Here is a 27,025-nt window from a genome sequence, read left to right on the forward strand (position 1 = left end):
AATGAGTGCTGTTCAGGGATCAGGAGTTGGGGGAGGGTCTCCTCCGATCTGGACCTCTGTCTGACAGCGAGATACTCAGGAGAAACATCAACCCTCCCCAGTCACCACAAGCACCAGCCAGGCAAGCCGCGTGAAAGTTAGAGAGGATCCATTAGTGTACTTACTGACACAACATTGACGGTGGACAGATCCTATTGTGTTAGCCCACCCAGAATCAATTTTATTACGCAGATTGTCATCAAGTTAGTTAGACGCTGCACGTGTTATAAGAGGTCGCGAGACTTATTTTAGTGATGGATTGATTATGATCGGCAGCTTTAAATAGCTACAACCAGATGGTTAAGTCTAACGGGTGTTAAAACATACACACTCAGGGGCACACAATAACTCACCACCATACAGTTCAGTGCCATTCGAATAACCTGCATAAGTCTCATTGATGGCATCCACTGAAATAGACAGAACAGTATAAGCATGGTGCTGGAGAGCCAGACAAGTATAACTGAGAGCGTTCCTCACACCCCTTTCCCTGGACGAACTCAATTCCACCCTCCCACTTGCTCCATTTCAGTCACATTACATCAGCGACACTACCTTCCCCACCAGATCTTCTCCTAACTCTTCTTCCTTCCTCAGGATTCCTATGCACTCTTGTTATCAGGGCCCCTCCATTTCTCACACACTAAAGTTCTTGCCATTTTCCCTTCCTCTCCTAACATGGCAGGGCTTCCCCTCCTGAAGCCTCCGTATTCAACAGATTCTGCCATTTCTTCCATCTCAAGGATGAAATCACGAACAAACACGTCTTCCCCTGCTCCCCCTCCAACATTCCCCCCACCAAACATGCACCATCCACGATATCCCAGTGATTCCTCAGTCACGTCATTTCTCCTTCATTTAGCCGCCTCCTCTTCCACCATACAGGGCAGGGAGCACTCCTCCTAATGCATTCCCGCACTTTTTCAATTTCTTTCACTTTTGCTTCTCATGATGTCCAATACAACTCTGGGACAAATACACCAATACACAATTGCACAGCAGGATTGCTTGGTGTCTTGTAGCAGCACATTCAATATTCCCATAATACTGAATTCCATTATTTCACATCAATGTTACTTAGGAGGCAGCATTTGTTTCAATAAAGCAAACTGAGAATGATGGGGTCACTTGGAGGGTCTCTCTGGCTGCATTACAGTGTGGGATCCGCAATGTACATGGGAGGAGTGTGCAGCGGCCGCGCTCTGGTATTGCTGTCACACTTGCTCTTCTTCACATTCACTCGGCATCCTCTGATGACAGGAGAAGCTAGTGAGTGTTGATTGGCATGTTAACCCCACACGTGCGGGCATCCTAAGCAAGAACCACTGTACACGAGGCATGGATAGAAGTGCAGGACCTGCAATGAGACGTGGCACCAATCCACTTGCCCCCATGCTACAGCACACTAACCATAACTCAGGGAGAGCTCCAGACCATGGCACTTACTCCCAATCCCTGTTCCCACTAGATCTGGAGTTGGGAAATGGCATACAGGATCTAGGATCATGCCAGGGCCATCCAGTAAAGCTGCAAGTCACAAACACAGACTGAAAATTAGCTGGGATAACCTGACTGGATCTCCTGTTGGCTGACACTGTTTCCAACCTTGAGCAGTGTTGACTTCTGAGATCGATCAGCCCAGTCTCAATCCCAGGTTTCACCAAAACAACTCCCCTCCCACCCATGTGTGTCACAATATCCAACGGATTCCTAAAAGGTACTCATTTTGACTTATAGAGTCATAGAGATGTACAGAAACAGACCATTCGGTCCAACTCATCCATGCCGACCAGGTATCCCAACCCAATCTAGTCACACCTGCCAGCACCCAGTCCATATCCTTCCAAACCCTTCCTACTCATATACCCATCCAAATGCCTCTTAAATGTTGCAATTGTATCAGTCTCCACCACTTCCTCTGGCAGCTCATTCCATACACGTACCACCCACTATGTGAAAGCGTTGCCCCTTAGGTCTCTTTTATATCTTTCCCCTCTCACCCTAAACCTATGCCCTCTAGTTCTGGATTCCCCTCCCCAGGGAAAAGACTTTGTCTATTTATCCTATCCATGCTCCTCATGATTCTATAAACCTCTATAAGGTCACCCCTCAGCCTCCGACACTCCAGGGAAAACAGTCCCAGCCTATTCAACCTTTCTCTATAGCTCAAATCCTCCAACCTGTAAATCTTATCTGAACACTTTCAAGTTTCACAATATCTTTCCGACAGGAAGGAGACCAGAATCGCACGCAATATGCCAACAGTGGCCTAACCAATGTCCTGTACAGCCACAACATGACCTCCCAACTCCTGTACTCAATACTCTGACCAATAAAGGAATGCATACCAAATGATGGAGTAAAATTCCACAGCTCTCTTCACCTGATTGACCAATTCACGCACATATGAGCTGAGATGGGGAGTGCCAGAACACTAGTGGGTCAGGAAGATTTCAGCAAAGATTCCCCCTTTCCTTCCTCACCCTTTCTACAAACACCTCTGGGAACGTGCATTTAATGGCAAGGAGCAGGAATCCTTCATTGCCGAGGAGGGCAAACGCACCACCACAGGGAGCGTCCACCTGCTCACAGTGGGCTTGGGGAAAAGCATGGAGCCCTCAGAAAGTGTGTCTTGATGGACCATCTACGTACGTGGTGTTAAGGGAAACGCACAGTCGCCCCCCCCCTCCCAGCACCAGCGTTCACCAGAGTGGTTAAAGAGACCAGGCAGTACTTACGTGTCAACACCTTGACAGAGATTGGCTGCTTCTGCTGAATGGTCTGAGTGTGGTTGAACCTGGCGTAGCAGATGTAGTCCCCCCGGGTGTCCTCCGGTAGCACGTTTGAAAAGTACAGATCTCCGTTCAGACCCTGTGACACCCGTTCGTTTTGTGCAAACCTTTGCATCACTACAGACAGACAGAGAGAGAGAGAGAGAGAGAGAGAGAGTGTGAGAGAAAGAAAGAAAAGCACACCAAGGATAAAAATTTGACCATATGGAAAGTGAGCATGCTGGGACATTTCCACTTCCATATCCCACTGTCTGGACTGTTACATTACGAATCACCTCACAGCAAACCTGGAAAAACAGAATAGAATCCGCACAGTGTGGAAACAGGCCTGTGGGCCCAACAGCCCAACACCGACCCTCCAAAGAGTAACCCACCTAGATCCATTCACCCTACCCTATAGTTACCCCTGACTAATGCACCCAACCTACACACCCCTGAACACTATGGGCAATTTAGCATGGCCAATACACTTAACCTGCACCTCCTTGGACTATGAATCCAGAGCAAACCCACATAGATACGAGAGAACGTGCAAACTCCACACAGACAGTGGCCTGAGGCTGGAATCGAACCCAGGTCCCTGGTGCTGTGAGGCAGCAGTGCTAACTGCTGAGCTACCGTGCTGTCCCAGGGTAGAATCCCAGACTGTCCCCCTTCAGTTATCCATAAATTCATATATTCATTGCCTCAACAGGTTCTGCCACTCTGAGTGGCTGTGAATCCCTCTCACGCAGAAAATGTGGGCTGTCACAGTATCCCTGCTCTCGATCAAAGCTGGAATGATGGATGAAAACACAGGCGGGTATCGGTCTAGAAAATCACTCATCTGAAGCAAAGAGAGCCTTTGGCTTATTGATAAATGTTCCCTCTGCACCACAGGAATCAGAAGGTAAATGGTTGAAATCCCACTCCAGACTAGAATCCAACAACTAGGCAAAAGTGAGGACTGCAGATGCTGGAAACCAGAGTTTAGATCAGAGTGGTGCTGGAAAAGCACAGCAGGTCAGGCAGCATCTGAGGAGCAGGAAAATCGACAGTTCGGAGCCCAAAACATCGATTTTCCTGCTCCTCGGCCGCTGCCTAAGCTGCTGTGCTTTTCCAGCACCACTCTGATCTAGAGTCCAACAACTGCAGGGTCTGGCTTCTGGAAGGAATGGCCACGAATATAGGGATAGTATTGAAGGGCTGTGTCAAGCTCCTAACAGCACCAGGGTGAAGAATGACTTACATTGATAAGGTACCTTCCATGACCACAGGACTTTCCAAAGTGCACTCCCTCTGAAGAGTGGCCATTTTGTAAGCAGGAAAGACAATTGCCATTTTCTGCTCAGCAAGCAACAAGGAGATAACACCAGAGAATCTGCTACTCGGTGATTTGATTAAAGGCGTCAATAATGGACCAGGATGAGAGAACTCTCTCTTTTCTTCAAAACAGTCTTTTCATACCCGCCATGGCAGGACATGAGTTTAATGTCTTATCTAATACACAGCAACTTAAATAGTGCAGCATTCCCTCAGTACTGCACTGGCAGCGTCACTATAATGAGGGGCATGCTTAAATTCTGGAGTGGGGCCTGAACCCAAAACCTCTGTACTCAGCGACTAGGAATGCTGCCCACTGAGCCACAGTTGACAGTGGCAGTGTGAGAGGATGGGGGATAACAGCAAGGGCTGGGTAGGGAAGGCCTTCCATCTGTAACATTCTGGGGGGGACTCTTTTGCTTTGCTTCCAGCAGCCTAAGAGAGGGTACTCCCAAGAAGCAAAACACAGGGAGAGCAGTGGAAAACCAGCTCAGCACCACCCTAATAGGTAGCTTCAGTGATTGGAGCAGTAAGCCAGAGCTCTGGCCATGCTCCACTGACTTCCGTTCAAACCCATCTTCCCCTCCTCCTAACACTGCTAAAGAAAGGGCACTAATTCTCTTTATCAAAACCAGTCTTGTAAATGGTGACCATAAAACTGCTATTCATCAAACAAACCTGAACCAAATCTGCAATCCTCACCTGGGATTTGATCTCCATAACTCTTGACTCCTTCTGGAAATGGCCTAGTAAGCTGCAACCAAATCCCAATGGACTGTAGCAGTTCACAGACACCTTCTCTCTAGGTTATTTAGATATGGCCAACAAATACTGGTCTTGCCAGCAATGCCCAAGTCTTGAGAACAAATTTTTGAAATTCCCACGTGCGAGGATTGAGTCAGAACCTGTTGACCATAGCAAGGCGGACAGAATCCAATGGGAATTCTCTGCCAGAATTGTTGACCTCCCTGCAGATTTCCACGGTGCCATTGCCACACCAGTCTTCCTTCCTTTCTCAATGCTGACAGCTGGGGCTATACAGTTTGGTTGGTTTCCAATTTTGGGCATGGAGTATCTCCACCGATGACAAACAGTAAATGCGCAATGGTTTTGTGTATGACTGTATGAGTACTGACCTCGGTGCTATGGTTGGGTCCAGGAGAGAGGTCGGTAAATATTGCGGGTATGGACTGTTATCAGCTCAAACATAACCTTTTTCTTTAGGCTTGGTAAACACTAACTTGACAGAAGTCAAAACCCCTGCCACAAGTTTGCTCGAGAGAGCCATAAGGAATACAACGCCAACTCTTATTTTCAGGTCAAAACATTAACCTTTTAGAAAAGATTGGGTTGGGAATTTGGTTGGCATGGACGAGTTGGACCGAAGGGTCTGTTTCCATGCTGTACATCTCAATGACTCTATGATTGCATCACCCCTCAGGTCTGACTTGATCCATCACTTAAGTTTTGTTGTCTTACAGCTACCAAAATGGCAGACCAGACCTAAACATGGTCACTCTCTATCACTTTCCTCTGATGCAGTTAGCCCTTTACTTTGAGGTACCCTGCAACATGAAGGTGGATATTGGGTGGTTGAACTGCACTCAATGGTGCCCATGCCTTCAGAGACAGAGATGAATAGCCACTGGGTATGGGCAGGGCATAGAATCCAGATCTACAAACTCTTCAATAAGAGTCTCTCCTGAGAGATTTCCTCTCACCGTCTGAGAATCAGTCTCTCCTGAGGTTAGGTACAATGCTAACGCTCCAGCTCACTGCTCAAACGACCCACATTATTTCTCTTGTCCTTCCATGTGGAAGGTAAGCTATACCAATTTTATTCTCACCTTTCACCTCCCATGACCCCTCAACCCCCACTTGACCTTCAAATCTCCACACTCCACACGACATCAAAAAAGCTGCTTCAACATGAGCTCTCAGCATTAAGAGAGCGTTAAAAATCAATGTGGTGTTTAAAGACAGACCTCTTGGAAATCTTCGCTGAAATTATATTGAATCCTTTTATGGACTGACATTAAAGATCATGATCAATTGTTAAGTCAACAGTACTTCTCATTAGCCACTTGACCTGACTGAAATCAGTGGTCACTGTGTCTCCCCATGAGATTGCAAAGAGTCACGCAAGCGATTTGAGGAGATAAGTGGCTTTTACACTGCTCGTTCTGAATCAGAGGACAACCGTTTCTGAGAGTCAGCTCCGAGATGTCTGTATCTGCAATCCTGGCAGAGCCTGCTGACCCTGGGCAGAAGGGTCTATCAGTAGGACAACCTGCTAAATTAGGACATTCTGCAGAAAGCCTCAGCATAACTGGATCCCAATCCCACTCACACTTGTTTGTTTCGTGCCACTTGAGGCTGGGCAGCACTCAAGAGTTGGCCCATCCCTCCAGTCAGCTCCCAATGACCAGACGATTCGGTACTGTACATACAAACCTGAGAGATCCGCTCTGTACTTACAGTTATCCATCCAGAAGATGATCGGAGGTGGAAGGCCAGATGGCGGGTTGCAGGGGAGGACAAGCGAAGCCCCCTCACGGACTTCAATCACATCAATCTTCTCTTTAGCCCACATGGGGGACCCTGGAAATGGGAGCAGCAGACACCACAGTTTTAACAAAATGGACATGGCCATAAGAATGGTACAGGCGGCAACAATGGGAGGTAACATGATCATCTGGAATTAACTTTGGGGAAGATTCAGCAAACAAAAACTCAACATCACCCTACTATATCCCTCTGTGCACTATAGCAGAGCAGTTACTCTTTTTACATTCAGAAACCTATGTTACAATAGCAGAGGGTAGCAAACACACTATTCGTTTACTGGCACCTCCAGCATCTCCACATAGACTTATCCAACCACAACATTAACAGGGCAGGCATTAGATTTCCAAGGGAAGTCAGATTACTAATGAAAACTTGTGACAGACAGTGGTAAGGCTGCTCAAGGAACAACAGTGCAGGTCAATGATAGGTTAGTACGGCAATCCGGAATCTACAAAGTCCTGAGAAGTGAACGGCGTTTCTGCTTGTAACAGGGGAATTTGCTACTGTTCCCACCCTTCCCAACTCATTCAGAATTCTTTTGGTCCCCATCCAATGGATACAGAGATTCAAGTTATTCATTCCAACACATTGAGGGCCAGACTCACTCAGGACACACCAGCAGGAGGCACTGTGTGTGTCACGGGGAGAGCAATACTAAACGGGTTCTTCAAATGGCACATTTTCTTGTTACCCACTGAGCTCTGCTGGTGACCATCTGTCCCAGAGCCCCCAGGAGCTGTAGTAGATGGTGCCGTTGAAAATGTGGACGTCAAAGGATACAGGTATCAGGGAAGAAAACATAGGAATTAATTCATGCAAGGTTGAAGCCAACTATCAGCCACACATTACCTTCCAGGAGGATGAATTTGATGATTAAAAACAGGTCTTTGGTCAGAAAAGGAAGAAATGAGATAATTAACAAAATCAAATTCAATATTACATGGAACAAATGCACTGATAAGGTTAAAGCTAAAAAAGATTTGCATTTATGTGGTTGCACTTTACAATCTCAAGAGTAAAGTGCTTGACATAAGAAATGCGGGTGCCACTGAATGTAGCCAATTGATGCTCAGCAAGATTCCACAAACAGCAATGTGAAAACGACCAGATAAGTTGCTTTGGTGATGCAGATTGGGTATAAATATCGGTCAAGGAAAACTCCCCTACCCTCCTCAAAATAGTGTCATGCAATCTTTCCCAACCAACTGACAGGTCAGACAGAGTTGTCAGTCTCAAAATAAGAACAGTGGTTCATTCCAGAGCTATGTTAAATAAATTCCTATCTTCATTAATAAGGTTCTTGAATCAATGGAGTTTTTCTTCAATTGTTCTCTCTCAGTGCTGGCTCACCGAATGGGCCATTTAAAACATTCCAAATCTCTCCCAGAAATTCATTCTTGCTGTTCGTGCCGTGATTTAATTGGAGTTTACTGCTTGCTATTTCAGTCATGCATCGAGGCTGCCCCGTTTATCTGAAAATGGGGTATAGCCAGGTTCCAGGATTGTTCCGTCATGATTCCTCAATGGGGTTTCTCAGAGACCTGGCTACAGCTTTCCTCACTGAGCAAGTCAGGAAGCACCACATCAAGCAGTCTAAACAATGGAAGCTGTCACCTCAGGATAGACACGTAAAGTCAGATCACAGCAGCAATCTCATACAGACTACAGCACAAGGTAGTGGGTTGTGCCTCTAAGTAGTTGTTACCTCCATCTGCTAAAGTGCTTTGTGGCTTTTATCTGTTAGTCAACATAACATACATCACAGAGAATTGGTTTCTAAGTCCATAATCCGGTCAGTTCTGCTCCGCTACTCAAAGAGATTCCGGCTGATCTGATAATCCTCAACACTACTTTCCTGACTTTTGCCCATAAACCTTCATTCCCTGACTGATTAAAAACCTATCTCAACCTCAACACAATCATAAAGTCATACAGCACAAAAACAGACCCTTTAGTCCAATCAGGTCATGCCCTTGAGTGTTAAAGAATTCCACAGTTCCACTACCCTGTGACACAAGAAATTCCTCCTCACTTCTGTCTTAAATGAGACTATGCCCACTGATCCTGGACTTTCTCACAAGAGGAAGCAACCTCTCTGTATCTATCAGAAATCTTTTATCTTTGAATAAGGTCACCCCTCATTCTTGTATGTTCCAAGAACAAGGCCCAGTCTATTCAACATATACTCATTAGACAGTCCCACCATATCTGAGCAGCAGGAAAATTGATGTTTCGGGCCTGAGCCCTTCATCAGGAATCATCGAAACGTCGATTTTCCTGCCCCTCAGATCCTGCCTGACCTGCTGTGCTTTTCCAGCAACACACTCTCGACTCTGATCTCCAGCATCTGCAGACCTCACTGTCTCCTACTCCCACCAAATCTGTTATGAGAGGTACAGCTGTGCCATCATAAACCTTTTCTCGGGTGCCACTAATGCCAGCATATTTTCCCTTAGATAACAGACCCCAAACCGTTCATAGTATTCAAACTGTGGTCTCATTGATGCATTGTTTAGTTTAAGCAAAACCTCCTTACTTTTGTACTCCATTCCCTTTGAAATAAAGGCCAATATTCCATTTACCTTCCGCATTACCATTGAACTGGGATACGAGCTTTCAGTGATCCATGCACGAGAGTTCCCAAATCTCTCGCTCGGTAGTTTTCTTCAACCATTCTCTAGAGTCACACAGATGTACAACACGGAGACAGACCCTTCAGTCCAGCTTGTCCATGCCAACCAGATATTCCAACCCAATCTAATTCCACTTGGCAGCAACCAGCCCAAAACCTTCCTATTCATATAACCATCCAAATGCCTCTTAAATGTTGCAATTGTACCAGCCTCCATCACTTCCTCTGGCAGCTCATTCCATACACACACCACCCTCTGTGTGAAAAAGTTGCCACTTAGGTCTCTTTTATATCTTTCCCCTCTCACCCTCAACCTATGCCCTGTAGTTCTAGACTCCCCACCCTCAGGGAAAAGACTTGGTCTATTTATCCTATCCATGCCCCTCATGATTTGTAAACCTCTACAAGGTCACCCCTCAGCCTCCGACGCTCCAGGGAAAACAGCCCCAGCCTGTTCAGCCTCTCTATATAGCTCAAATCCTCCAACCCTTGCAACATCCTTGTAAATCTTTTCTGAAGCCCTTCAAGTTTCACAACATTCTTCCGATAGGAAGGAGATCCAGAATTGAGCACAATATTCCAAAAGTGGCCTACTTAAATAATCTTCAACTTCTCTATTCTTGCTGCCAAGAAAACACTAGCTTCCTTTTCTCCATATTATGTTCCATCTATCATCAACAGTTTTGTTGAGACCGATGTCTTGGAGTTTATTTACAACACTTACAAGGCTCTGATATCATAGGCTTAAACACATACATTAGGGTGTAGCATGTTGGCTCAGTGGTTAACACTGCTGTCTCACAGCGCCAGGGACCCAGCTTCGATTCCAGCCTCGGGCAACTCTCTGTGTGGAGTTTGCACATTCTCCCAGTGTTTGCGTGGGTTTCCTTCGGGTGCTCCGGTTTCATCCCACAATCCAAAGATGTGCTGGTCAGGTGAATTGGCCATGCTAAATTACCCATACTGTTAGGTGCATTAGTCGGGGTAAACTCAAGGAATGGATCTGGGTGGGTTACTCTTCGGAGGGTCGGTGTGGACTTGCTGGGCCAAAGGACCCACACTGTAGGGAATCTAATCACCTAATTCATCACTGTGTTTGCTGATGTTACTGTACAGTAACTAATAACCTGGAACCTAATACCATTGTGGCAGATGGTGAGATTTAGACTAAAAAAAATCTGGATTAAAATGTTAGACCAATGGCAGCCATGCAACCTTTGTCAATTGTTGTTAAAAACCCATACGGTTCACTAATGCCCAGCAAGTCTGCCATTCAGATGGCACAGTGGCTCAGTAGTTAGCACTGTTGCCTCACAGCACCAGGGACCCAGGTTCGATTCCAGCCTTGGGCGACTGTTTGTGTGGAGTTTGCATGTTCTCCCCATGTCTGTGTCGGTTTCCTCCGGGTGCTCCAGTTCCCTCCCACAGTCCAAAGATGTGCAGGTTAGGTGGAAGAGCCATAGAGAATGCAGGGTACAGGGTTACAGGGGGGTGGGCTGCTCTTTGGAGGGCTGGTGTGGACCCGAAAGGGCCAAACGGCCTACTTTCACACCACTTTTATCTGGTCTGGCTGACATATGACAACAGCCCCACAACAATGTGGTCAACTCTTAACCACCCTCTTGGCATTTAAGAATGGACAATGAATGATGATCCATCCAGTGACGCCTAAATCTCATGGGTGAATTAAAGAATTATCTATACACAACCGACTGACTAAAAACACTATACTAGCCCCGTGCCACACAGAGAGTGGCTGAGGTGGGTCGGGTACCTTTATACCTGAATATTACTCACCTAGATGCTATCTAACTGTTATAAAAGTACGGTGTCTGTATGGTCTGGAATCTCTGCCAATGGGACAGTGGAAGCCATAATTATAAGATGAAAAAAAATGCATGCAGCTAAATCACACAAGCAAAATGAAAGTACAAGGCCTCCAAATCCACCCCTACTTTAGCTGCCTTGCAACCAAAAATACTCTTTGAGACTTAGCGATCACAGTGTGTCTGCACATCACACAGGGCTACTGATATTTCACTGTGGGCTGAACACTCACTTGATACAAGCACAGTATTGGGGACATAGTGAAGACACCTTATCCACAATTTATATTTACCTTTCGACAAGCTAGCCTAGCTGTGGTGGAGAGTCATAATTTACACCCTAGCATGCTGTTCTTTGATTCTAACACAGAGAACACTAGAAGGAAAGCACACAACTGGTAAACAAAGCTTGAGCTCCACCATTAGAAACATGCTACATTTGTTGTTTGACAATGTAATTATCTCTTCGCAATCAACTGAGTGCAACACATCCACATTCGTGCCAACCCACCCTGAGGCAGATTCCCAGCATCAGGCCAGCAACTAAAAGATCAGCATCTCATCTAATGCATTTCACACACAGACCTTTTTATTTCACCTAACGTTCCCTTTGGGTGCAAAGGTCTCCTCAATAAAAATGACATGTTGCCTCGTGGAAGATTCACTATTCCATCAGATGTAGGAGCAGACATTAGGCCATTCGGCCCATTGAGTCTGCAAAGTTTCTCAACCCCGTTCTCTCAGTAACCCTTGATCCCCAACTCCCTCTTTATGGGCATTTAAAAGGGCATGGCATAGGCATATGGAGGATAGTGGGCTAGTGTAGGTTAGGAGGGCCAAAGGGCCAGAACTGCGCTGTATTTTTCTAAATTCTATGTTCTATGCATCTCATGGGCATGAACATTAGATTGCCCATCAATATTTGATGAATGCAATGTACGCCAATATTGCAAAACGCCATCTTTCTTAACAGAAGGTATGGAACATGGCAAAGTCGGAGATAGTTTTGCTGGTCAGTGTATAATCACTGCTGTTGGGCACAACAATGTTTAGTGTGGATATCAGCTCTTTACTGTCTCTGACAGGTAATCAAATACATGGATCAAAGTCACAGTAATAGTTAAACAACACATTTACTCACTGGACTGGCGAATGATAATCTTGTTGGACAGGGCTGTGCCGCGATCATTTCTTGCTGTACACTGATACTCTCCTTCGTAAGTTTCTGCTTTCCCGCCACCCACAATGTTAATGAGCAGCGTCCCTGAGTTTGGCTTCATTGTCACTCGCGGGTCTTTGTCCAGGTTAAAATGGGTTCCATTGCGGGTCCAGGAAAACCTACGGAAAGGTGCCGTGCAATTAAAAACAACAGCAGATCTTCAATTTGCAAGGTTCCCGGAGCAAATTTATACATAATTTACACCATGTAGTGCAAAGTTCTTTGCCCTCATTTTTCTGAGACCATAAGAGAATGGGTGAAGTACTGAACACATTCACTTTGAATCAGAAGGCTGTAGGGTCATGCCCCACTCCAAACTTTCAGAACCAAAGCCAAGCTGTCACTGTGGGAGACATGGTGGTCTTTGGTCTGAGACAGGAGAAAGTGGTCCTATTGTCTTCATTAAACTATTGCCTTCACTATTGCCTTGACCAACCTCAAGAACATCTGGGTCCTGATTCTTAAGTAACAGTGTCACAGAATTATTACGGTGCAGATGGAAGCCATTCAGCCCATTGTGCACAGACCAGACAACAAGGCAGGTACCCAGAATGAATGCCTCAGTCAATTCATGATGAGTTTAAACTCAGATAACATTCTAACTAACAGAACCGACCTTGGGCACAATTTTTATGCCAAAGACCGGAAAACACAATAACGGGAAAGGAAAAGGCCAGGATTCTTCTACTTTGACCTCTTGCAATACAAAGAAATGGCGACATGCAATATTTAACAAGGTCACAAAAGACCAGAATTCATTCATTGGTTACCTCGGGGGGAAAAATACATCCATTAATTGTAAATCTAGGACAGGAAATGCGGAACAATAAAACCAGGTCACGTATACATCACAATGACGGGTGCTGCAAGAGACCTGAGAGCAGTCAACTCGACTTATTTTAAAACAAAATAAAAACCAAGCCTTGACTCATAACACATGGCACAATGGTAAAGAAAAACATGATGGGGGAAATCAGAAAATCAGAACATAAAATTGTTCCAATGTAGGTGGCGGTTACTTGGCTCTTTGTTCCTCCACTGGCTCTTCAAATGAGCACCATTACCTCTTGCCAATCTCCCACCTTATCCTCCCATAGTCTTGCACACTACTTGTATCATTCAATCTCAAGAATTGATCCTGCCTCAGTCCAACCTGCCTTCAGCATTTTCCCAGCTTGTGCATTTCGCACCCAAACTGCTCGCTGTGTGAAGAACATTTTCTTTTATCACCCTTGCTGCTTTTGCACATCACTTTAAATCTATACCTTCTTGTTCTCGTTCCTTTTATGAGTATGAACGGCTTCTCACCATCTCCTCTGTCCAACCTGTCTATGATATTTGAGACCTTTATCAAACTTCCTCTCAACCCCCTCCTCCTCTCCAAGGAGAACAGCCTGAACTGCTTCAATCTATCCTCATTTCTGAAGTTCCTGGAGCCATTCTTGGAAATTGCTGCTGTACTCCCAGCCATGCATTCCCATCTTTTCAAAAACATGGCACCCACAAAAGAACACAACAGCTGAGTTCGAGCACTGCTTTTATTGGTCTGTGCATTGAGTTGAGACATCTTGTTATGGCTGTACAGGACATTGGTGAGGCCACTTTTGCAATACTGCATTCAATTCTGTTCTCCCTGTGACAGGATGTTGTGAAACCTGAAAGGTTTCAGGCAGGTTTGCAAGGATGATGCCAGGGTTTGAGAGTATGAGCTATAGGGAGGGGCTGAATAGGCTGGGGCTGAGGCTGAGAGGTGACCTTCCCGAAGTTTATAAAATCATGAGGGGCATGGATAGGTGAAAAGACCTGGGTCTTTTCCCCAGGTTGGAGAACTATAAAACTAGAGGACATGCGTTTAAGGTGAGGGGAAATATTTAAAAGGGACCTAAGGGGCAATTTCTTCACACAAGTGGATGTACGGAATGTGTATGGAATGTGCTGCTAGGGGAGGTGGTGGAAGCTGGTACAATTACAACACTTAAAAGACATTTGGACGGGTATCTGAATAGGAAGGGTTTAGAAGGAGATGGGCCGAATGCTGGCAAATGGGACCAGATTAATTTAGGATATTTAGGAGATGGACCAAAGGACCGTTCCCATGTTGAACATCTCTATGACTCTATGAGTGTCTTGTACAAGTTCAACTTACCTCCTTGTCCTCATATGCTCCGTCTCCCATAATAAAGCCAAAGACACTGTAGGCTTTATTACCTGCCCTTTACAGCTGGCCTGCCACCTTCAATGATCCGTGCATATCTGCACCCAGGTCCTCCTACTCCTGCACCCCCTTTAGAACTTTAGCCCCTATTCTTATTGACTTTCTAATGTTCTTCCTTCCAATGTGTATCAGCTTACACCCCTTTGCACTGAAATTCATCTACCACGTATCTGCCCACTCAACCAATTGGTCCATGCCTTTTTGGACTTTCGCATTTGCCTCTTCACGGCTTACAATTCTTCCAAATTTCTTATCATCTCCAAAACTGTATCTGGCACACCAAGAGCCAGATCATTAGCACTTATCAGGAAAAGTAAGTGCCCCCCCAATATCAATCCCTGGGGGCCTTCAATGCATAATTTCATCTAAACTAAAAAATATGAATTGATCATTAATTTGTCTTCTCTCCCTCAACAAATTTGAATCTACTTTCATACTGGGCTCGATGAGGCAACAAATCAAACACTTTGTGGAAATCCTGGTATATCACTTCAATGGCATTATGTTCATTGAGTCCATCATCTCTTCAAAACCTCCAGCAAGTTAGTTAAACACAAGTTCCCCTTGTACAATCGATGCTAACTCCTCATAATCAACCCACCCTTTTTTAAACCATGCGACTACTAATTCTATCCTGAACAATTTTTTTGAGAGGCATCCTGGCAACTTAAGCTAGACTGACTGGTCTGTAATATCTGGGTTAATCCTCACAACAAGGCCACAAAGCTTGCAATTCTCCAGTCTTCTGATACCTCGCCCAAGTCCAAGGAGTGACAAAAATTGTGGCCAGTGCCCCTGCAATTTATACCCTCACTTCCTTCAAACCCCTTCAATGCATCTCGCCTGGCCCTGGTTTCTTGTTAATTTTAAGCACAAGAATCTGTCTAAGACTTCTTCTTTATTAAGTGTGAACTCTTCTAGTGATCGGATTTTCTACTCTGTCACCATGACCTGAGCAGGATCACCCCGCATTTATAAAGCATTCATTTAACACCTCAACCATGCTCCCGTCTCCGTGTTTAAATCCCACTTGTGTCTCTCATTGGCCTTACTTCTCCCTTAATCACTCTTGTATGATTTACCTGCTTGGAGAATACTTTGAGATTGCCTTCACAGAGTCATAGAGGTGTACAAAATGGAAGCAGAACCTTCAGTCCAACTCATCCATGCCGACCAGATATCCTAATCTAATCTAGTCACATTTGCCAGCACTTGACCCACATCCCTCTAAACCCTTCCTATTCAAATACCCAACCAAATGTTTTTTAAATGCTGTAATTGTACCAAACTCCACCATTTCCTCTGGCAGCTCATTCCTTATACACACAACGCTTTGCATGAAAAAGATTTGCTTTAAGTCCCTTGTAAGTCTATTCCCTCTCACTTCAAGTTTATGCCCTCTAGTTCTGGACTCCTCCACCCCAGGGAAAAGACCTTGTCTGTATATCCTATCCATGCCCCTTGTGATTTTATAAACCTCTATGAGGTCACCCCTCAACCTCTGACACTCCAGGGAAAACAGCCCCAGCCTATTCAGCCTCTCAAATCCTTAACCCTGGCAAAATCATTGTAAATCTTTTCTGAACCCTTTCAAGTTTCACAACATCTTTCTGATAGGAAGGATTCCAGAATTGCACACAATATTTCAAAGAGTGGTCTAACCAATGCGCCTTTATGTTAGCTGCCACTCTCAGCTTAGAATTCCTCATTGATTCTCTAATCTACTTTATCGCCTCCTCTTTATAATAGTCTTTGGCTCTCCAATGTATTTTCTGCATTTCATCTGTAAGAGCACAGGTTTTCTATCCAATGTTAATTATAACCTCCTTTGTCATCCAGGGAGCTCTGGATTTGTTGGACCAACCGTTCCCATTTGAGGGAATGTACCTTGACTGTACCCGAACCACATGCTCTTCAAAGGCAACCCAGTACTCATCTTTCTGCCAACGTCTTGTTCTGATCAATCCTGCTCAGCTCTGTTCTTGCCTTATTGAGGTCAGCACTCTTTTTTTTCTTACTCTGAATTGTTGGACATCATTCCCCGCCACCATCCTGAACCTAATGATGCAATGATCACTGTCTCCTAAATGCTCCCTTACTATCACTTGATATACTTGGTTCACCTTATTTCCAAGGACCATGTCCTTTATTGTTGGACTGGACATATCCTGCTGTAGGTAGCTGTCCCAATTACAATCTAGGATCACGTTCCCCTCACTGGCCCTTACACTATCAGTATTCCAGGCATCTGTCGTTAGTAATCAATAATGTTGGCATTTCTCAAATATTTCCTTGCAGATATTTTTCCTCTAAATCTTTTCGACTGGTTGGTGAGCTGTAGACTACACTGAACCATTGTACACCGCTGTATTCTTATTATTCCTTACTTCTAGTCAAATTGACTCTGAGACATCCTCATTTTCACACACTGCCATGCCCTCCTTCACCAATATTGTTACTCCTCCTGATTTCCTTCCTATTCTTTCTCGAACAACTTCTACCCAAGAATTTTTCACAAGCAGTCTTGCCCTCCCTTGAACAATAAATGAAATTGCTAGAGAAACTCAGCAGATATGACAGCGTCTGCGGAGAGTGAAGTAGAGTTAACATTTGAGCCCAGTGACCCCTTGTCAGAACATAGAGTCAGACCTGCTGAGTTTCTCCAGCAACAGGTCTTGTTATTTTATTTTTGCCCTTCCTTCAGCTAGGTCTTTATTATCATCACAACCTTATTTACTATATTTCATACACACTACCTTTGTTTTAGACATTATTTCTTTCTCCCTTACTCTGACTTCACTTGTTAACTTGCTATTTGCCAGCTGTATTTTGCAAACCTGAACAGTCACCTGTACTATTCTTACTTGGTTCCTGCCAAGTTAATTTAAATACTTTCCAAAATAATCAAGAGCTGGTATAAAACGTGATGGAGGGAAAGGCTCTGACAGTAGAATGGCCTTAACAGGTGTACTTTACACTGTTCTTTTTTTTTGAACAGAGGTATTAAGACAGAGGTAATGAGTTGTCTATTCGAGTCCAATAAATTAAATAGCTTATGAGGCCTTCAGATTTGCTTTTTCAAAAAGTTGGGACAACAGAAGCAGCCTGAATGGGTGGAATCAAGCTCCCCCAGAAACAGGATTTTAAATTTCAGTTTTTCAGTATCAGTTGTCTTGAAGCTGGATGTGGAAGCTGTTTTTCCTCTCTGTGTTACAACTAACAGCTGGGATTCTCTTTCTGCTGTAAGAATTGACTGTGAGACAATCTATTTCACTGAATTTGCCTTGTCCAGAGGTGCATTTCTGGGATGTTGCTATATTGGAACAGTTACTGTTTCATAGTTAAATAGGCTATCATTCTGTTAAGTTCTCCAATAGAGTTAAGCTATTCCAATTTCTTCATTCTCTTGTTGCATTTTAATGACAGCGCTTGAATAAAGTGTGTTTTGCTTTAAACCCAAGTGTTTGACCAAACAATTTGCACCCAGAATGCAACCCCTAGCACATGCCTTTTAAATAAGGAAACGTTAGGGTCTGGGCTTGAGGGGGTTTGGTCTAATTTATTAACATTCCATCGTTGGAAGGTCCAAAGCAAAGAAAAGCTCCAATGACTGATGATGTGATGAGGGTTGAGTTCAATGAGTTCAAAATGGAGAGGGACAAACAATGTTGAGGATGGTGCTTTAATCTCAAGGCCTATAATTTATCTCGGATCTTAATAAATTGTTCAGAACATCTCACAACTCCTCATACACAATGTGCCTTCAGCAAGGGTCACTAGACTCGAAACATTAACTCTACTTTCTCTCCCCAGATGCTGAATTTTTCCAGCTATTTCTGATATGTTTTCTGATTTCCAGCATCTGTAGTTCTTTGCTTTTCCCCCTTCACATGCAATGCACTTCAGAATAAGCCAATGTGACCGAACAGGCCAACCACTTTTCACGAGGCAGAATCGCACCAATGGGCAATGGGGTGAAGACTAACCACTTCATTTGTGTCTGATTCAGGGGTGGGTGGGGGGGTAATATTGGCCACGGCAAATTTAGGAGGAACATTCAAAGAAATGGATGCAAGAGAAGAAGCAAGCAAATCTGAGAGAGGGAGGTTTGGTGAAATCTGAACAGGAGAGACACGTCAAGAAACAACATGACACTCGTTCTGTGTTTGCCAGCTCCTATAACCCCTCACATTCTGATTTCTGCATCTGTGGCTCCCCTTTGAGATAGCTGGTGATCCTGATGAGCAATACAAACCTGGGAGCAGGCTTCCCTTTTGCCTCACACTGGATCAGTATGTTATCCCTTGGATCGATTATGTAATCCTTTGGAGACTGGTGGGTGATTGTAGGGGGTTGCGGCACTGGATGGGGAAAAGAAGTAAAGACCTGAGAAACCACGAATTAAAACAATATTCAACCACTAACAGGACATTACAGCAGTTCTGAAAACAACACTCCAAAATCTTGCTCATGCCAGCTTGCCACATCAATAAGAATCCTTCAAGCTGCACGCAGGTTTGGTGCTGCTGAGGAGACTCTGAGCACAAGTTCAGCTTCTCACCAGCTTGTTCCGTAGGCTCAGCCCATGTCTCTCTGCTTCCCTGCGTATACCTCAGAAGTCTGCTCAATTTCACAGGGGTTACCAAGCCCCAGACCTGGTCTGGAAAGTGACAGAGGGAAGGAAGAGCCCCAATCCCCTCCAATGATTCTTCGGAAACAATAGCCACGTGATTAAAATGGATTTTGATTCCAAATCTCTTTTCATCAGTGGGTGGTCAAAAACAAAAAATGGCCCCCACAGCTTAGAAAACAGGGCAGACAGCAACCATCAGGGAAACAGTAACAGGGGAATGGCAACCCCCCACAATTCCATTGGACTCCAATACTGCTGGAGCGCCTTACTAGATTCTGGCTTGACCAGGCAAGCAGTCATTGGTTGAACCAGGTCCCAGCGGATGTCCCAACACGATTCCACAACACAAGCAGTGGAATTGTTTGCGACACACTATTATCACACAGTCACAGCAAAAAAAAAATGACAAGGAGCAATGCACATGCAGTGACGACCTTGGGCAAGGCTGACTCAGGCATTAAGGACGGCAAACAACTACAATACTTCAAACCAAAAGGAACACACTTTGGGGCTTTCGCCAAACATCTTGCAGGACACCAACTTACGTTCATCCAGAATTTTTGCTTTCATCCCCAGAATCAGCAAATCAGAGGGTAAACAGAACAGATTTATAGAAAAAGGGGGGAGAAAAAACACAAATGCTTGTAAATATGTAAGTATGAAGAAAATTGCCACCATACACTTACTGTATAACACATGCCAATTGTTTTGGATACAGTTTAATTCCTACTCAAGGTTAATTAACAAAAAGTAAGTTGGTCGACTAACGGTTACTTTGAAAGAAATCTCTTTTGTATTTTAGAAATCAAATCTCATGTCAATGGAAGAAACTGTAGAGAAATAGATTACTTTCTGGTTAAGGCAAGTTTAAAATTTAACTGATCTCACAAAAAAAACCTTATGCTTTTTTTTAAAACAAGAATTGGATGACAGAAAATGTTTTTGTTTTTGTTTTGCAGTTATTTTGCATGTCACTATTCTATACTAGGTGTGTGTTAACAGGGTCTGCCTCTCCATCATCCAGCTAATCATGGACAGCAACCAACGTAATGTTATCTCTGTGCCTCAACTCATAGGCACACTGAGCTCCATTTCCTCTGTGCCATCAGACAGTCCAAGAACAGCACAGGTTAAATATTGAATAAAGCAGTTGTGACACTGCCCATCAATGGAGGAATGGCACTGCACTATGGTTTATTACAGTTCTCTCTGATGAATAAAGCAAAATCAGTTTCCTAACAAGCCTGAAGCGCATTATTCCACACAGTTACAGACATTCTGTCACTTGCTATAATGTCTGTTTAAAAAAAAAGCCACACATATCTTTACAAGGACTGCACCCAGCCCTTCCTGCTTCTGAACAGCTGCTCTGAGACACACACACAGCCCTGCTTTAATTGCCAGACATATTGCATTTAAGATGAAAGAAAAGCTGTTCACTTAGTTAGCTTGTAAATAATTAAAACCATCCATCACAGAATCGTGTATCACACTCCTATACCTCAGGAAATGATCTGAATAGCTCTCATGTTAAATGAAGTACAACACAGCATTAAATTCCTTTTTGTAAATGAGGAGAAATTGTAAAGCAAATTAGCCAAACTAGATTGTTCTTCACTTCAAAGATTTCCGTAATGAAATCCTATTTTCTATTCTTCTTATAAGTGCTATTAAACAATTGCTCACCTTAGTTCTGATAGTGCCTTGCAATAAATTTAATTTTAACTGCAAACATTCAAATTTGAGCTTCAGTCCAGTATCAATAATCTTAGGAAGATCATGGGATGATTCTACAGAGTGACAGATACCGGCACCATTACATGAAGAATATCAGTTTAAACGTTGAGGCACACTGATGGAACAGGAGAAAGTGAAAACTGCAGATGCTGGAGATCAGAGTTGAGAGTGTGGTGCTGGAAAAGCACAGCAGGTCAGGCAGCATCCAAGAAGCAGGAGAATTGATGTTTCGGGCATAAGCCCCCATTCCTGATGAAGGGCTTATGTCTGAAATGTCAATTTTCCTGCTCCTTGGATGCTGCCTGATCGGCTGTGCTTTTCCAACACTACACTCTATGACACTGATGGAACAGAGTCCAATTTTCATCTGCACCCTTAATTGTGAAATGCCTCATTCCATTGGGCTCTTTGACCTTCTGCAGCCTTGTCCATCCCACGTTGCCTCTGAAAACTTGTTCAATATGCACTGCCGATTCATTCAACTCTGGTCTACAATGGACCTCCCTTTCTCCTATCCGTCACTACTACCCTCTTCAGTGTCTTCACCTTCCAATGGCATCACTGCATCCGCTATTGCTCACTTACTGCCTGTTCTATGTTCCATTGCTTTTTGTCAATGGTATCAATGATTTGGATATGAATATAGGAGGTATGGTTCGTAAGTTTGCAAGTGACACTGAAATTAGTGGCGTAGTGGGAACTGAAGATGATCTCAGTGCAACGGGACCTTGATCGAATGGGCCAATGGGACGAGGAGGGACAGGTGGATTTTAATTAAGATAAATGTGAGGTGTTGCATTTTGGTCAGGCAAATCAGGACAGGATGCCATGATGGGGAGATTTGTACTTCTCCGTGAAAAATACAGTGAAAAGTTGAATATGTGACAGCAAATTCTTATTCTATTCCATTAATGGTATAGCCCTGGGACTGTTGCCAAACAGAGACACTTAGGGGTGCAGAAGCGTAGTTCCTTGAAAGTGGAGTCTCAGGTAGACAGGGTGGTGAAGGAGGCATTTGGCTCAATTTCTTCATTGACCAGAGCATTGAGTATAGGAGTTAGGATGTTACATTGTGGCTGTATAGCACATCGATTAGGCCACTTTTATAATACTGCATGCAATTCTGGTCTCCCTGCTAGTGGAAAGATGTCGTTAAACTTGAAAGCATTTAGAAAAGATTTACAGGATGTTGCCAGGGTTGAAGCGTTTGAGTTATAGGGAGAGGCTAAATAGGCTGGGGCTGTTTTCCCTGGAGCGTTAGAGACTGAGGGCTGACCTTATAGAGGTTTATAAAATCATGAGAGGTATGGATAGGGTAAATGGACAAGGTTTTTTACCCCAGGGCAGTGTAGATGGCAAAGGTTTAAGGTGAGGGAAAAGATTTAAAAGGGACCTAAGGCACAAATCTTTCACGCAGAAGGTGGTATGTTTATGGAACTAGCTGCCAGAGGAAGTGGTGGAGGTGTGTACAATTACAACATTGAAAAGACATCTGTATGGGTATATAAATAGGAAGGGTTTAGAGGGATATGAGCCAAATGTTGGCAAACAGGACTAGGTGAGTTCCGAATATCTGGAAGGCTTGGACGAGTTGGACCAAAGGGTCTGTTTCCATGATGGAAAACTGTAGGACGCTGTGATTTCCAAGCAAAGCATTTGGTCATTATTGGAACCACTGCATATGTTATGCATCACGTCGACAAGGAAGAATGCAATAAAAAGTAATTCATCCACCAACATGAACACCCTTCACTCTGATGAACAGAAACTTTGTAGAGAAAAGCACTCTTCTAAAACAATCAATCACTGTTACATTGTGATTGAGAAGTACTCAAATGGGTAACGTTTGGTCCTTCTCTGGTTTCCTGAGGCTGGTGAAGGGCAATAGATTTCAATTAGGAGAAATCTTCTTCCTGACCTCTCCGCCCCCACCCCCTCTCTGGCCTATCACCCTCACCTTAACCTCCTTCCACCTATCGCATTCCCAACGCCCCTCCCCCAAGTCCCTCCTCCCTACCTTTTATCTTAGCCTGCTTGGCACGCTCTCCTCATTCCTGAAGAAGGGCTTATGCCCGAAACGTCGATTCTCCTGCTCCTTGGATGCTGCCTGGCCTGCTGTGCTTTTCCAGCAACACATTTTTCAGAATAGATTTCAATTGTAGTGCACAAGTGTTTGAGAGGTTTTCCAAACAGCAGAAATCAACCTATGACATTTGAAAAGCAATTCTTCCTCTACTGTCTAATTCTCCCTTTCCTTTTGTATCCATTCAAAACCTTGTCAGAGGGCTGGATTTTCAATGGGCTGTGGAGTCGGGGGTCCAGTGCGAATGTGATTCCCAAGTTGCCAATCAGGAGGTCATCTCCGGATCTATACAACTCTGGGAAGAGAGTGTACGTTTTGAAGAAACTGTAGCAGGAGGAGGTGGTGGGTTACAGTCTCCGCCAATTAACAGCCTCTTAAGCTTCATATTAAGGTTGCTTTCTAGTGCAAAATTGAATGTATAAAGTTTATTTTACCGAGCCCAAGCTGTCTTATGCATATTAAGTACAGCTATTGGGTTTGGCAGGGAGGGGGAGAAAAGGCACTGAGAGATCATTTATCTTGGGAATTTACTGGGACTTGATCTGAGACCCATGCATGAGCACTGGCCTGTCTTTTCTCCCCCCCTGCTTCAACCAAACAAACACTGTTGGCCTTCCAAAGGCAGTGTCAGTCTCCAACATGGCTACTGCTTCACTTTGTTGCTGGCATCCAGCAGACAGCTCCTGCCTCCTGCATCAACATCACCTCCAGTTCAATTGGACCATTCGAATTTAAAAATGAACATGGGGTCAGAACCGGAATCAAGTCGGTGTTCCGGACCTGGCTCTGAAAATTTCAGCGTTCGTTCTCGATTGGCCTCAGTCAATAATTAAACCAGTGTTAAAGAGATGTGTACCTGGCCAAAGAGGGCCACTGCATGGTGATCAGGGGGTGGAAACACTGGAAGATTTTCCTCTCCCTTGTCAGAGGCCTGTTAAGATTAACTAATTCAGCATAAAGTAACAGTGTAAATATGAGGGAGCAGGGCATCTTCTGTGGCTGCACAGGCTTCCAAAATGTGCACTCAAGTTTTCAAATACAAAGAGTGCAATTGCCAGCTGCTAACAGTGTGGCAACAGTAAGTTAATCTCTGACATCTTGACTTATCAAAGGATAAATAATGCATCTTGATATCTGTTTTGAGAAAGGCATTGTACCCATTATGCATTGGTTGGTTCATCATTGGAGCTCTAACTCTGCCTTTGTATGCATCCTGTGGCAGCCATTAAAGATGCATTGTTTGAAACATGTCGAATGTGAGGGCTGCAGGTGTGGTTGGTGCAACTAAAAACATGGGTTCTCAGGAGTTGAGAGAGAGAAGAAACATCAAGGACGTCGATTAAAAAGAAGTTTGCAACTTGGAATTAGAAGCGGCTCTGCATTTTCCCACTCTTTGTTTCTATGGAATCAAAAGGCAATCTGAGGCAGAATTGGATGTTCTCCTACTCTCAGTGGCTAAATGAAGAAACAGCAACAGGATTAATTAAAATAAAATCTGAGCATCTAAGAGTTGCATGCCTATCAGTGTTAGGCAAAGAATGCTATAAGCAATCTAAATCTCAGTGAAGAATAGAAAAGTCAGACGGTGGGAGATTTTGCAGGCTTGAAAGACCTCATTTGAGAGTCCATATTAATGTTGTGTTCAACATCAGCCTGATAAACTCTCTATATCACTATGTCTGGCATGCTCAGTATAATCTGACAAATTGAGCTGAATGTGGTGAGTTTGGACAATGAAAAAATGATCTCATCAGCAGGAGGTCTGTCTGAGCATAACACATCCTGCCACGAGATCATGTCTGCTGAGAGGGAAAAAATGTGCTCTCAAGAAAGTTATCGACATGTGCAGAAGATCCGAGATAGTCAATCATAATCTATGGAACAAGCTTGCTCCTTGCATTATTCTGAGACACACTCCAAACCGAATAAAAACAACAGATTGACAAAGAAGAAAAATTTGCAGCAATGCCAGGGGAAAGATCAAGGTCACACAACAGTGTATAAATATTGTTGAGGACACCACTTAGACTCATAGTCGTGGAGTCATACAGCATGGAAACAGATTCTTTGGTCCAAACAATCCATGCCAAACGTAATCCCAAACTAAACTTAATCCTACCTGCCTGCTTCTGGTCCATATCCCTACAAACCTTGCCCATTCACGTACTTATCCAAGTGTCTTTTAAATGTTGTAACTGCGTCCACATCCACCACTTCCTGAGGAAGTTCATTCCACACTGGAACCACCCTCGGTTTAAACAAATTCCCCCTCATGTCTTTTTTAAATATCTCCCCTCTCACCTTAAAAATCTTGAAATCCCAACTGATGTAAAGCAGACTCAACCATTGCAGCTGAAGTTTGGCCTGGTAACCATAAACGTGCCTGAGGAGATTTGTTGCATATTGTAGGTGATGAAGCCTTTGGCTGCCAAACAGAGCCTGGAAGATGATGAAACTATGTTTACAGGAAGTGGATGTCTTTCTTGTGAATCTCATCTGGAGATAGATGAGGGTGAGAAGCCAACTCAGCAACTCTGAGAAGAATTCCAGTTTTCCTTAACTCTAGCCGAAAAGACAAGAGCTGGAAAAGTAGATCGAGATCGGGAAAGCGATAACTCCTACCGACTGATTCAGCAGCAAAAGTATCAGTGAAAAAGCATGTTGGGAAGCAACGTGGATTTATAGGATCTCAATAAAACTTGTAAGAGCTCTCACCACCCGACAGCAACCATCACAGAAATTTTACCACAACTTGCAAAGACAAAAGATGCTCAATGTGAAGGTAGGTTCCTGATATGTCAAGATTAGAGTGTTGCTAGAAAAGCACAGCAGGTCGAGCAAAAGGAAAATCAATGTTCCAGGCAAAAGCCCTGCCTCATTCCCTGCCCGAAACGTCAATTTTCCCGCTCCTCGGATGCTGCCTGACCTGCTGTGCTTTTCCAGCAACACTCTAATCTAGACTCAGATCTCCAGCATCTGCAGTCCTCGCTGTCGTCTTCCTGATGTGTGAAGCTGGGTGCAAAGCAGTTGTTTTTCAATCATATTCTGCACACCATTTGGGAGAGAAAGGGATGGTTGCACGCCATGTAGCACTTCCTCGGGAATAGAATCAGTGCAGACAGCTTGAAATAGTCAGTAAATCCCCCCTGCAGTAGAAGCTGTTGTGGAGAACCCACTCATCGGTGACGTGGAGTCACAACAGAAGATTCCCTCACAGACTGTAACTGCTAGAGAGAGAGCTTGCCAGATGAACCTGAAGCTGAAGACAGGGAAAAGTGCAACTGAAGATGCCTGAAGTCAAGTCCACGGGTCAGGTACTGACAATGAAAGCTCTGCCTGGATCCTGACAAGGCGAAAGATATAGTCGAGAGTGTGGTGCTGGACTAGGACAGCAGGTCAGGAGGCATCTGAGGAGCAGGAGAATCGACGTTTCGGGCACAAGCCCTTCATCAGGAATGAAGTTTGTGAGCCGAGGGGGTGGGGCTGGGGGAAAGGTAGCTGAGAGTGAGGTAGGTAGGTAGAGGTGGGGGTAATGGTGATGGGTCAGAGAGGAGGGTGGAGTAGATAGGTGGGAAGGAAGATGGACAGGTCATGAGGGTGGTGGCAAGTTGGAAGATTGAATTTGGTGGGGGATGGGGAAATGAGGAAACTGGCGAAATCCAGAATAATTCCGTGTGATTCTCCAAGGTGAAAGATATAGCAGAGATGCAGTGCTCAACAGACGTGAAGGAACTGCATGATGTGTTGAATTCATGAACAGCTTTTGCTTCATTTGTTCCAAGAATGGGTACCTCTATGCCAGCTGATGACTGTGCAGCGCTGCTGATGCACAGGTTAAGCAGCAGCTCGCACCAGAATCAAATGACGAGTGACAACACCACCAGCACTACGATGCCAATGACTAATTCATATTGGAGCATGATGCCAGCAGGACAGATTTAGGGGAATATCTTATGTAACAAGGCCAACTAATTGTAAC

General features: G+C 44.3%; 1 protein-coding gene across 5 annotated transcripts in view; it reads right to left on the bottom strand.

Annotated features, from left to right (window-relative positions):
- Positions 1 to 27,025, bottom strand: part of nrcama (neuronal cell adhesion molecule a) — a 405,372-nt gene that overhangs the window by 90,431 nt on the left and 287,916 nt on the right. For 4 of the 5 annotated variants that reach the window (XM_060839992.1, XM_060839989.1, XM_060839993.1 and 1 more), the window contains 5 exons: positions 18,849 to 18,954; positions 12,301 to 12,497; positions 6,612 to 6,734; positions 2,778 to 2,948; positions 393 to 449 (listed from right to left, as the gene is read on the bottom strand). In XM_060839992.1, coding sequence (XP_060695975.1) covers positions 393 to 449; positions 2,778 to 2,948; positions 6,612 to 6,734; positions 12,301 to 12,497; positions 18,849 to 18,954 — 654 coding nt within the window. The remainder of the gene's footprint in view (positions 1 to 392; positions 450 to 2,777; positions 2,949 to 6,611; positions 6,735 to 12,300; positions 12,498 to 18,848; positions 18,955 to 27,025) is intronic. The other variant, XM_060839991.1, reaches the window with a different exon arrangement.

This window comes from Hemiscyllium ocellatum, chromosome 19 (assembly GCF_020745735.1).
Source record: "Hemiscyllium ocellatum isolate sHemOce1 chromosome 19, sHemOce1.pat.X.cur, whole genome shotgun sequence".
Classification (NCBI taxonomy): domain Eukaryota; kingdom Metazoa; phylum Chordata; class Chondrichthyes; order Orectolobiformes; family Hemiscylliidae; genus Hemiscyllium; species Hemiscyllium ocellatum.